This window comes from Procambarus clarkii, chromosome 24, assembly GCF_040958095.1.
Source record: "Procambarus clarkii isolate CNS0578487 chromosome 24, FALCON_Pclarkii_2.0, whole genome shotgun sequence".
NCBI lineage: Eukaryota > Metazoa > Arthropoda > Malacostraca > Decapoda > Cambaridae > Procambarus > Procambarus clarkii.
Window position 1 is genome coordinate 33,088,517 of NC_091173.1, and position 13,292 is coordinate 33,101,808.

At 47.5% G+C, this 13,292-nt stretch overlaps 1 protein-coding gene across 4 annotated transcripts in view; it reads left to right on the top strand.

Annotated features, from left to right (window-relative positions):
• The window catches only part of hd (humpty dumpty), a 305,418-nt gene that overhangs the window by 256,171 nt on the left and 35,955 nt on the right, over positions 1-13,292 (top strand). For 3 of the 4 annotated variants that reach the window (XM_069330781.1, XM_069330783.1, XM_069330782.1), the window contains one exon: positions 9,975-10,175. The exons of the other annotated variant lie outside the window; for it this stretch is intronic. In XM_069330781.1, the coding sequence (XP_069186882.1) occupies positions 9,975-10,175 (201 nt within the window). The remainder of the gene's footprint in view (positions 1-9,974; positions 10,176-13,292) is intronic. 4 annotated transcript variants of the gene reach the window in all.

Sequence of the window (13,292 nt, forward strand, 5' to 3'; positions counted from 1 at the left end):
TGGTGTGCACACGTGTTCTGCTCCACTTCTCTCAGGGGGCTTCGCCTCTCGCTCTTTTCTTCTTCCCATCCATGCCCCGTTGCGTTGGGGGTGTTCTGGGGTGCTGCTGTGTGGAATTCATGAGGTTTTTTCCCTGCGTTCTAGGGTGGGGAGCCTCCTTCGCTGCTACCCTCCTCCTCTCCGGCATGGGCGCACTGGCCTCCTCTGGCGGATACGAACTCGAACGCTTGCGTCATGGCCCTTCAGGGCCTATGTTCTGCAGGTGAGTTGGTGCGGTTTTGGCGTCTCCTTCGTCCTGACGCTGTTTTTGTTTTTGGGAATAGGAATGGGTGTACATACGTACTTGTGAACGTGGACCGTATCACCCGAGGTGCCTACTGCAGGGCTATTAGCCCATACTGGGCAGCTCTTGTTCTCTCCACCTGATTTGGAATCGGGATTCACGTATGAGATGTGGATGTTGAGTCACTGCTCACCAATGTGCCATTGAATGAGATAATTGCAGTGATGACGGGCAAGGTTTATCAGGATTCAGTACACGCACTTGACATCTCAGAAAGCACACTTAGGCATACTAAGCAAAACACATTAGGCCCACTAAAATTGTAACATGAACTTTGGAGAGCAAATTTTTCAGCGTCTTTTCCAAGTGAAGAACACAAGAGTTACAGAAAATTCATGCTAGAACCTTGTACAGTGTACTGTGTAACCCTTTTGGCCATATACAGTAACACATGCATAGACATAGTATGTATTTATGCCTTAATATGTTATTTATGTATATGCATACTTTAATAGCGAACAAGACATAAAAGAACATACCGTGTTCCTCGGTTCACGGGTGTCTGTGGGTGGCCTCTTGTCCTTTCCGAGGCGGTTCCTGCCTGTACTCCTCCTGCCCCTCCTATGCTTGTCTAACCTTGCTTGAGTTCGGGGCCCCGCCTCCACCTTGTTCCGCAGTGCAATGGTGGGGGTGGCTGTTTGGTGGTACGTTTTCCTGTGTCGGAGGTTTTGTGTTCGCCTCCTTGTGCTTGCAGGTTGGGTTCTGGCTTTGTTTCCGCCTCTCCCCTGTCGTTTGCCTGTCGGGCGGATTCTGTGCTTCTTGAGCACTCTCATCTCTGCTCTTGGGGCTGTGTATGGGGTCAGCCCATGTTGGGCTGCCTAATGTGTTCCTTTGATTGCCTGTTCCACTGCACACGTTTCTTCTACCGTCCTTGTGGCTCAGTTGGGTGCTCGGTTTCCGCCTGTGTCCCCTTGTGTGCCACTCGTGTACAATTTATCTATCTTCTCTGTCGCTTCCTTGGGGAGTGTGGCGACGTTTTGCTGCGGTTTTGGTACTGCAGCTGCGTGTCGGGGTTGGTTGTGGCGTTATGTTCGGCCCTTCCGTGCTCCCTCTGGGGCTCTCCTTCCTTGCCGGTCTTGCTGTGCCGGGCTTGGTTTTTCCATGTTCCTTGGATTCTCTGTCTTGTCCTCGCCTCATTGTGCTGGCTGGGGATGAGCTTGGGGTCTTCGTCTCGCCCCTCGCCTATCCTACGGTTTCGATTCAAGTTCCAGAGCCTAGTGGGCTCCCTTTCTTCGTGTTTTTCACGGCTGCCCCAGGGTTTTTCTTGACGCTGAGGCTTTGAGGGGACAGCTCGGCCCCGGGGCCTGCAGGGTGGGTTCCCGGGGCAGGGGTGGGGCTCATGTGAGGGGCCTCAGGCCCCGTTGGTCCCCGCCAGGGTGTTCTACCCCTCGGGGTGGGACTTGCAGTTTGTGGTGTAGGGTTTTCCATTCCCCATCTCCACACGTGCTTTGAGGGCGTTGGCCCCTCCCTGGGCTCGGTTTCCTTGTCCATTGTGCCCGTTGTTCCCGTCCTGTCAGTGGGTGCTTTTCTACGATCTTCGCCCCTTTTTTCCGGGACGGGCCTTCTCCGTCATGTCCCCCTCTTCTTGGGGTTTCTGCATGACTTTTGGTCTCGGGTGTGATGGGGTTTTGGTGCCTTGGTCCTTTGTGTTTGCTTTTTTTGTTCTCGAAGGTTTGGGACGGTTTTGCTCCTTCCCGTTTTCTGGTGCGTCTGTTGTCATTCGGTTGAGCTTCCCTCCGGTCCTTTTTAGGGCTTGTGGGTCCTCTTCCCGGCAGCTTCTGGGTGTTGGCCTTTTTCTCCTTTTGTGAATATCTCTTCACACTGTCTTGGCGCTACTAGTTTTCCTGGGTGCGATTTTGCTCCTCTTAATGAGTCTTTTCGCTCCTGCCCTTCTGCGGGATGTTGGTGCGGGGCGGCTCCTTATGCGAGTTCCTTCCCTGTCAGCTGCCCTTGTGGAGGTGGACTTGCGCACTTGTGGCGTTTTCGTTTTGGTCCTGCGTTTTCTTTTCCCTCCTGGGGCTCATGGGGTTGGCTTGCGATGGATGTAGAGGCGCTTCGGGCCGTTCCTGGGTCTGGCACCTTGGTTTCTGCTGCTAGCTTTCGGTATCGATATTCCTTCTGCGCCGTTCACAGGTTGTATCATGCGTTGTTACACCTCCGGCCTGCTTCTGCACTGCCTGTGTCGTCCTGGTCTTTGGACGGGGTGCTCTCCTGTTTTTCTTCTCCTTGGTGGTTGTGGCTCCTTGGGGTCAGGTTTGCTTTGCCTCAGTTTTCTTTTTGTGTTGGCATTCGCCTCTGGGGGTCGTGTGGCAGAGCTTCTTGCTCTTCTCAGGCGCAGTGGTTTTTGGCTCCTATGGTCGTGGTCATAGGTTTCTTTGTCTGCGGCCGTTCTCCCTTTTTTCTGGCGGATGATATTGCTTGGGTTATTGTCTCGACTTCGTGTTGAGGAGTGATTCACCGACCGCCTCCTGGGTATGTCCCCTTGTTTTCTTAGGTAGTCTTTGGTGAGGTAGCTCCGGGGAGCCGTAGGGGCTCCCCCCAGAAAACCAGCGTTGAATGTAATGAAACGCCATTTTCTGGGTGAGTCCCGGAGGCTCCTGGCACCCTCCCGCCCTCCGGTCGGCGGGGTTTTTTCACGGTTTTGATATCCAGCCTCAGAACTGGGGCGGGGGTCTGGGGCTCCCCCTTCCCCCTCCTGGGGAGGGGGGAGCTGCGCAGACATGCGGCTCGCGTGACGTCATGCTTGTTAGTTCGTTTTCCTGGGGGAGTTCTGTCCACTCGTTTGTCGATTTTTGTTGTTTAACCAGAATAGGGGTTTGTTTTGTGGCGCTTACCTTTCTGGGTGCCTGTCCCGGTCGATGGCAGATATAGAATGCTCCAAATCACATGTGCATTTCTATGGGCCATTGCTCCCCGTGCTTCTCTGAGGGGGCCAGGTTCTGGCTCGTGGTCCCCGGTAGGCCTAGAACTCCACCCACATTGACTGATGCAAAATAGTTAGGGGTATCCATATCAGCCATGGATAGCTCCGGGAAGCCTCCGGGACTCACCCAGAAAATGGCGTTTCATTACATTCAACGTTGGTTTTTTACAGTTCTTTATGAATATGGATTTCCAAGAATCCGGGCCTGGTGCAGAGTGCATAGGCATACTGTTTATGGCTTCTTCAAAATCCAGTGGGGATAGGGTGATGTCAGATATATGATTTAATGTTGGTATCATATTCATGAAAAATTCATTTGAGTTATCAGTCTTTAGTGTGTTTAGTGGCTCGCTGAAAACAGAGTCGTACTGCTTCCTCAGTAACTCGCTCATTTCTTTGTTGTCATCGGTGAAAGTTCCGTCTCCCTTTCGCAGGGGCCCGATACTATATGTGGTTTTTTATCTTGATTTTGCATAGGAGAAAAAATATTTCAGATTTCTCTCTATTTCACTGATGGCCTTCTGCTCTCTTTGCCTTTCCTGGGTTTTGTATGATTCTTGTAGCTTGAGTTCAATTGTTTCTATTTCTCTACCTAACCTTCTTTGCCGTTCTAGAGATAGGGTGCGATTCTCAAGTTGTTCCGCGATTTGTTTTCTTCGCCTATAGAGGGAACGACGTCCTCATTCCAATCTGCATCTCTTCCTCTTTTTTCTTAGGGTATGCGGTTTGAACATATTTCTAGTGCTACTGAGCTTATTTTTTCCAGGCACTGGTTCAGGTTTGCATTTTCTAGCCGTTCTTCCCAGTTTATTTCTGTGAAGTCCTGGTTTATTTGCTCCCAGTTTATCTGTTTATTATTGAAGTTGAATTTACTGAAATCTCCTCCACCGAGAATCGGGATTGGTTTTGAAGGTCTATTCCCCATGCTTGTCAGAACTTCAATTAAGTTGTGATCTGAGTAACAGGGTTGTAATTCATTTCTTATGTTAATATGAAATCTTAGGTATAAAATGATCTTAGACAATGGGAAACAGTATGTAATACCTTATTGTGAAAAATGAGCTTATAATGGTTAACGCCATTGCACACTAGGCTTGACAGAAGGCAGCATTTTAATCCCCCTTTGCTATAAATATTGAAAATGGGAATAAATACACTATAACAGAAAACAGACTGTTACAAATGGGAGTCTGTACTATGGGGGGTAGAGTATAACATGGGTGTAGGGGCAGTAGTTAGCATTAAGCGTTATCAAATATGGGAGATCTCAAAGGCCCGGCCCCCACTAAATATAGAGAAATAACTTGTAGTGGCTTATTACAGCAATAGTCAGCCTTGAGGTTGATCATAGATCTCCTACACAGGAAAAATGGATACTCCTTTACTAACTTACTTATTTATTAACCCCTTAACAACCCCCCATATACATTCACACCAATAACAATAATAATTACTTTACCACACTATCTTACGTTAAAAGCCTTGGTCCACATAAGCAGTCTACAAGGTTTACACTGAGAACAAGCTAGGGTAAAGTACTACTGGTTAAGAACTGAAGCTTGAAGCAGCTTAGGGTAGTGAGACCATGTGGTACCCTAATACAACACAACACAACACTTAGGGATACCCAAAACACTGGCAAATACTACCCTCAGGTCTCACCAATCTTTACTACCAGAGTAGGCACACTTACAACACAGCATATACTTAACTTAAGGTAAGGGAAATAAGTAAGAGGAAAGGTAGAAGGGGAGAGAGGTGCAGCCACAGAGTCCCGCTGTTCACGCCTCGAACGCCAACAGAGCAGCAAGTTTCCAGCGACCAGCTCAGGGCTCCCGCATTGTGGTGCCGGGAGGAGCCTAATTGATCGTGCAGCTAAACACATTAAAAATCTTCCCCTATGCAACATATTGTTACTTTACTCGTTCTCAGGGTAGTTAATCTTATAACAATGTTATACTTAATCCACAACAAGCTCAAGAGTCTGAATGCTTGTGAGCAACAAGATTCGTCCTACGTTTGGCAGGGAAGATACGAACAAAGACACGTCGACTTGCGTCTTGCTAATCTAACGTAGCTTATTTAGTTCAATTTGACCTCTGGTTTCCACTTGAGGAACCCAGGGTCGTAACACATACTTATTCAAGGAAGATGAAGACGGGGTGACATCATTGACCATTAGCAATGTCTGTGCTGGGTCACCGGGGTAACAGAATTTGGGTGCGCCAGGAGCCGGCCTTTTAATCCCCTTGAGCGAAATGGCAGGGACTAGGAAGCTACCATTTAATCAACATTTTGGGAAAATAATATATGATTCAAAGGTGAGATTGATAAATGATATGAAAATATGAAAAGACCCCATGGGCTATTGTTCCTGCATTGAAAACAAATCGAAAAACACCCTATGCTATGCCCGTCTGTCTGCATAAAAATAGAGAATACCCCCTATGCTATGACCGTCCATGCAGAAATATGGATAACCCCCCCCCCCTGCGCTTATGCCCGTCCATCAAAAAAATAAAAATGGACGGGCATAGGGGCCATTTCTACCACTATGTGTAGTGGAAATGGTAACATGTAATCATTATGTTCCTGACCAATTCATCATTATTGGTGAAAATGAGGTCCAGCGTGTTCTCCTTCCTAGTTGGTTCTACCATTTGCTGGTTTAACCCTTACACTGCTCAGGGGTTCTTGGGACATTTACACCCCTGTGCGCAAGAAAAAAAAAAAATCAAAATTTTTTTTTCGTCTTCTAAACATGTTAATTTGTGTCCCCTGAGCACGGAAAAAATAAAAAAAAATCGTAGGTGACATATTTTGGGCGCAATTGACCGAGGAAGTCTGGCAAAAAGTGGGCATTGACAGAGCGGTCGTCAGACCCGGTCAGCGTCACCCGTGTTGACAGATGGGAGTTGCCACAAAGATATTATTACCTAATTGTTTCAATGTCTCCGATTGATTTTTTCTTAGTTTTTTTGCAGTAATATTATTCAATAGTGTGTATTGTAATATATTTATATAATAAAAGTGGTTAATAATCGCTATACTCAAAAGTATGATGTGCATATTAGTGATTCAATTATTATGTTTATAAAACTATAAACAAATAGTTTTGCTGCTATTACCCTCTATACACAGGTTATATATAAGTATTGGCATGTTTTGTCACCATAACGAACCACTAAGTTGGTATTGAGAGTCGAAAAGCAACGAGGAGTTACCGCCACACACCAGCCAGCCACTCGCTGCCACTCCCTCAACACACGCACTAAACTTTCTCCCCCAACAATACCAGTTGTGGTGTTATTACACTATATACAGACGTTATATATAAGTATGTGTATATTTTGTTCACCACAACTGTACAGCTAAGCTGATATAGTTAGTTCAGGCACTAAGAGTCGTCGCTATACACAGATGGCGGCTCCCTCACTCTTTCAAGGTCACACGCACTAAACTTTCTCCCCCAACAATACTGTTTTCAGTGTTATTACCCTATATACACATATTATATATAAATATCTACATGTTTTATGCACGGTAACTGTACACCTAAGCTTGTAGTGCGCCCAAAGAGCATAGTGGCCACCCTCTAAACAGCTAGACAAATCGTGCAGACGACGTCACCTCCGTCACCCATATGGCGCCTCCCAGCATAATCCTTTTGCTGTTATTACACTAATACACACATTATATATAAGTATCTACATTTGTGTTCACCATAGAGAACCACTGACCTGGTTTGGTGAATGCAAACAATAACAGGTGGCCACACAGTCAGTAAACGATGCTGTCTCCCTCCGTCTCTCAGCATCACTCCTCCCACAGCGCTAATTATTACAACAATCCTGCTATTATCACAACCCTGGTTATTTATATCACAGTCATTGGTCATCTGTAATATTGTCATCGCTAAATAATAACAATTATATATTTATTTTGACATTTTTCGGCGATGCTGTGGTCACAAGCTGAACATCAATGCTGTTCGCTCATGCTGCGTGCGCCGGCCTTGGTTGCTCCAACAGTACTGTGCCTCTCACACCTGAGAATATTGCCCACGATTTTTTTTTTAAATGGCATCTGTTTACAAGAGCCCTGAGGAAGCTACTGTGAACCCCGTGTAGCCGCGGGCCATTTGAATCAGGCCTGGCACCCTATGGCGTATATATACGCCATGCGCACCATGGGACATGTTACTCAGGGCGTATATATACGCCATGCGCAGTTTAAGGGTTAATGCAAACCTGTCGCACATCTGTAGCAGGTCATTTGCATGTGCCTGTTCATTTAGGCTACTTCCTGGTATTCCTTCTGATATTACTGCATTAGCCAGGTGCTTCCATTTCAGGTGCCGTAGGTTGAAGTCCCCAAGCAGAATGATGTTCGGGGCTGGATTTGTGACGTTTTCCAAGCAGTGTTCTATTTTCATTAGTTGGTCTTTAAACTGCTTAGGGTTTGCCTCCAGTGACTTAGGTTTGCCTCCGGTGACTTAGAAACATGGTAAGAAACTAACAACAAAAACCGAACAGAGAGGTAGAACTCCCTACAATCCCTAGGAAACAAGCCAACAAGCAAATGTAACATTCTACTGCCGCGCCGCTCGTCCGCGCAGCCCTCCCCTTCCCAAGAGGGGGTAGGGGGGCCCTGGACCTCACTGTGCCGGCTGCATACCACTCCAGTTCAGCAGCTAAGCTTCAACAAATGCGAAAAAAATGCCGACTGGTAGGAGGGAGGGTTGCCAGGGAGCCTCTGGGGCTCACCCAGAAAATGGGGTTTCATTACATTCAAAGCTGGTTTTCTGAGAGGAGCCCCTATGGCTCCCTGGAGCTACATACCCAAAGAGAAGGAAAAGAAAGGGCTGACCCGGGAGGCGGCCGCCCCAAACTCCTCAACAGGATGCAGCCTGTGACCCAAAGCAACACAAGAACGCCCAGGAGTAGACACGCTCACAAAATAATGGGCGACCAGGAACTTGTGCGACCTCCAAATCCCCGTGCCCGAAATGAGCCCAAGACATGTTACCAAACACGGCAGCAAAAGCTGCAAACTTTCGAATAGCACTGGCGCAAGGATAGACCGCATGCTGGCAGACTTAATAACCCTGCGGATGACCTGGGAGACCCGAGCCTGCCCTAAAGAGGCACCCTTCTTGAGTCCAGATGGGCACATATATATAAGCAAGTAGATTGGGTTGCCATGGGTTCTCCCCAAGGTGTCCTGTTTGCGAACTTCTACATGGGTACCATAGAGCAGAGGGTCTTAGTTGACATGAACTTGAAACCCGCCATATACTGCAGGTATGTTGACGACATTTTTATGTAGGTACCTGATGTCAGACGTCTGCAGCAGCTGAAGGAGGTATTTGAGCAGAATTCGGTATTAAGTTTAACTTACGAGATATAGAATAATGGGAAGCTGCCCTTTCTAGATGTAACAGTCATGGAAAAGAATGGAGGTTTCCACACAGCAGTCTACACTAAGGAAACAAACATAGGAATGTGCCTCAGTGCCAATAGTGACTGTCCAGACAGGTACAAGAGGAGTGTTGTCAACGCTTATGTTGACTGGGCTCTCAGTCACAACTCAGGATGGAAGTAAGTCGATAAAGAACTCTGTAGGGTAAGGCAGGTCCTAGTCAACAATGGCTTCTCTAACGGTTATGTTGAAGACGTCATAAAAAGAAAGGTGAAACGCCATGCAACCTATGAAGAGTCAACTAGCACAACACTTGTATCCCCTATTAGACTGTTTTACAGGAACTTCTTTTCGATGGCTCATAAAACGGAGGAAAGTGTCCTGAAAGATATTATTAATAGGAACATTATCTCTACAGACAAAAATCAGAAAATGCAATTGACAGTTTACTACAAAACCAAAAAAATGGCCAACCTACTCATGAAAAACTCTACAGACATCGAAAAGTCAACACCAGCAATCAACAGCCAATTAACACATAACTTTATTCTACCCACTTCAAGACCCCGAACCAACATAGGAGCAGTAAGAGAAAGTATGGACGAATAGGCCTTCTGTAGTTACTTCCATTCTTATGTTTTCATACCCAATTTATACCCACCTCACCCAAAACTTTTGTCATATCACCTCACCCAAAACAAATTTAAGCATGATGTATGATATATGTAAACCAGTCTTTGAGAATGTAAGAAGCCCTTACAAAACGCTTTTAGGCGTCAGACCAAAAATATAAATGTAAAAAATAAATTTTGGAGAGTTAATTTTTCAATTACCCTCGACAGTGAAGAAAAACGTAAGAAATATTGAGAAGATTCGTGTTAGAATTATTAATCTTACCCTTTCGGTCATATTCAACAGCATATATAATATATATTCATATAATGTTAAATAAGGTACTGTGGTTATACCCAGCTGATGGTCTGCATACATAGAAAAAAAAAAACTCATTTACTTCAATGCGTATTCAGTAAGTGGAGGGTAATGTCCCAGACAAGATCCACATAGTTTTACTAAGGCCCTGGGTGGAAACTAAAGGACTGGATTTTTTCCAAACATGGAAAATGATTGACAAGAAGTGTCTAGTGTCAAATGGGCATTCCTATAGAATGAGGTGAGACTATAGAATTATTTGGGGCAACACAAAAGGTAAAGATATGCTTATTTTTAATATTTTCATAAAAAAATATAATTATTGAAACACTAAAACCTATTTTGTATTCATAAAAGGTAAAAGGTGGCATGGTTCGTCAGGATGGTGATGTTCAACACAGTATGGAGATATCAGGGCCTATCCTTCCACACACAGTTCACCGGTTAACAGCTCTTCTCTCTATGTCCGTGGATAAATTTTCTATATCACTGAATCCTGTTCCGTCTACACTTACATTTTCTGTGCACAGTCATCACGAAGCTGCTGCAGCTCCTCAGGTTGGTTCAGAAAATGTGATTCAGTTAATTAATTGACTTGGATAACTTATTACTTAGTCTTTTCTTCATTGTTGAAATTTGTTGAATATGTTGAGAAAGGTACACATTGAATGGTTAGAGTTGTGTGTGAGGATTCTCTTGGTGGTTTCCCAGGCTCAGGTAAGCACTAGTTCATAATTGCCTTTGGCAGATTCAGAAGAATTTTTGAGACCCACTCTTGAAGACTGGGAGCTTGGACACGGCAGCTTGGAGCTCACAGATCTTGAGACCCACTCTTGAAGACCGGGTGCTAGGGTACGGCAGCTTAGAGCTCAGAGATCAATCTGAAACCCAGACAAAATCAAGTACTGCATATTAAATATAATGAAACCCCCTTTTCTGGGCTCCCTCAGTGGCTCCCTGGAGCATTGCTTCTTATGCTTCAGCCACAAAACCACCAGGCCTCTGGGCTTGTTAAGGGCCTACCTTACAACACAACCACAATCTGGTGTACTCGTCTAGACAAGCGGAGCATTAGGATCTAAGACCAACCTCATAACTGGGTAAAACCACTTGGAAAGTACAGCGAAAAAAAAACAGCGTTGAATGTAATGAAAGGCCATTTTCTGGGTGAGGCCCGGAGGCTCCCTGGAGCTTATCGGGCTAATGTATGTTATATTAGACCGGGGCATTAGCTAAGGAGTTCAGACCTACTAGGGACCAGCGCCAGAACCTGGCCCCTTCAGAGAGGTTTCAGGGAGCAATGGCCCTGGAAAACCCCTTTGTGGTTGGGGTTTTCCTTATCTGCCATCAGCCGGGGTTAGGCACCCAGAAAGGTAGGCATAACAAAACACACCCCACATGGTAAAAAACTAAAACAAAAAAATAAACAGAGAGGTAGAAACTCCCTACACTCCCAAGGAAACAAGCAAACATCAAACTTTACTGCCGCGCTGATCATTCGTGCAGCCCTCCCTGCCCAGAGAGGGGGAGGGGGGGGGGGGAGCCCCGGACATACCGCGCCGGCTGCCAAGCTTCAGTTTAGAAGCTAAGCTTCAACCAACGCGAAAAAAACGCCGACCGGTTGGAGGGAGGGTTGCCAGGAAGCCTCTGGGGCTCACCCAGAAAATAGCGTTTCATTACATTCAACGCTGGTTTTCTGTGGGGAGCCCCTATGGCTCCCTGGAGCTTCATACCCAAAGAGAAGGAAAAGAAAGGGCTAACCCGGAGGCAGCCGCCACAAACTCCGCGACGCAAAGCCGAGACAACAGGATGCAACCTGCGACCCAAGGCAACAAGAACGCACAGGAGCAGACGCGCATGAAGATTGGGCGGCCAAGAACCTGTGCGACCCTCGATTCCCTGCGCCCAAAAAGAGCCCTAGACGTCAACAATACAGCAGCAAAAGCTGCAAACGTCCGAACAGCACGGGCGCAAAAACAGACCGTAGGCTGGAAGACTGAAAAACTCTGCGGACAACCTGGGAGACCCGAGCCTCGAAACAGGGAACGAGGGGAACCGGATCAAACCAAAGCGCATCCCCAGACACGGTACGCAGGTAACGGCAAAAACGCAACCAGACAACACAGGACGCACCCCCGGCCAAACCAGTCAAGCATCAATAATCCAGGAAACCCTCCGGAAACCAGCCGTCTCAACCGTCGCCAGGACAGAGAAAGGCTGCACACGTACAAATCTACTGCCAGTACCAAGGAGCAGAAACCTGAACCGAAGGGACTACAACAAACTGAGGAGAAGAAGAAGGCGCCCTGATCAAGGACCAGGACAGCGCAGGGGATGCATAAGCAGGCCGGAGGTGAAACAAAACACGAGAAAGCGTACGAAACGGGGCAGATGTGACGTCCACCCTAAACGCAAGCCGGAGCGGCTCCGCCAGCACCGCATAAAACGAGGCAACAGTAAGAAAACGTCAAATAACTGTAGTCCAGAAAAACCCAAGAAAGGACAAGACAACCCGCTACGAAGAGAAGACAACGGACAAAGAGCAAGAAAAAGTGCATAGAAACACCAGGAACGTCATACTGTCGCCAAGACGAAGCTCGCAGGTGGGACACCGTCAACAAGGCCACCTGAACACCACAGAGATGGTGATACCCGCATCAAAATACCAGACACGAAGAGCCGAGGAGCAGGCCGAACCAGTCACGTACAGGACCGATCCGACCTGCTGAAAGAGGTGGAGCCGTGGGAAAACGCCCCGGGTTCGGACACTTATCAAGCAGCGTCTGAAAAGAAGCTGGGCTGGCCACCAAGGAACCATAAGGACTGCTCTCGTGGGAATGGGCTGCAACTGAGCCAGAACCCGAAGCAACAACTGGACCGGGAGAAGAGGAACAGGTACCCCCACCTCGACCAGTCCTGCCGAAAAGCATCCAACGTGAACACCTCACAGGCGGGTAAGGGCGCCACATAAAATGGGCGATGCCTAGACCACGCCAACTCGAAGAACGTCCATGGCCAGGAGTCCATACATCCGGCAGAGCCAACGAAACGAGTTGGCGACGACTGGCCAATCTGCAAACAGAGGAATGAACCGAGACAGCTGTCCGCCAGGATGCAGGGCACACCCCAGACATGAAACTCACAGTTAGCCAAACCCCGAGAATCCACCAAACGAGCCACTCCAAGGAACCAACCCCAAAGGTCAACACCTAAGAGAAACCCTGTGATACTGGCAAGAACCGCCAGAGAACAGTCCGAATGGAGCTGAATGGTAGAGCACTGAGTGACCCAAACCCTCCGAAGCGCAAACCAGACAGCCACGAACTCCCGAACTGTGCTGTGAGCCCGACGAACGGACAGACTCCATCATCCCCGGCCGACCTGGTGAGCACTAATCACAAAGCCCCAGCCGAGAGATGACCCGTCTGTGAACACATCGAACAAAGGCTCGGGGAGGTGCCAAGGCACGGAACCCCGAAAACCCCAAAGAGGAAGCTGGTTATGCAGCACCAACACAAGATTTCCGGAGGAACGAACCCAACGATTGCAAGAGGCGGAAGGGGAGTCTCGGAAGGAACCAAACAGACGCCGAAGCCAATCCAGACCCTGCGGGCAGACCAGCACGTCGAAATTCAGACTCCCGTACAACCGCTCGAGCAACCCGGGACCCCCTCA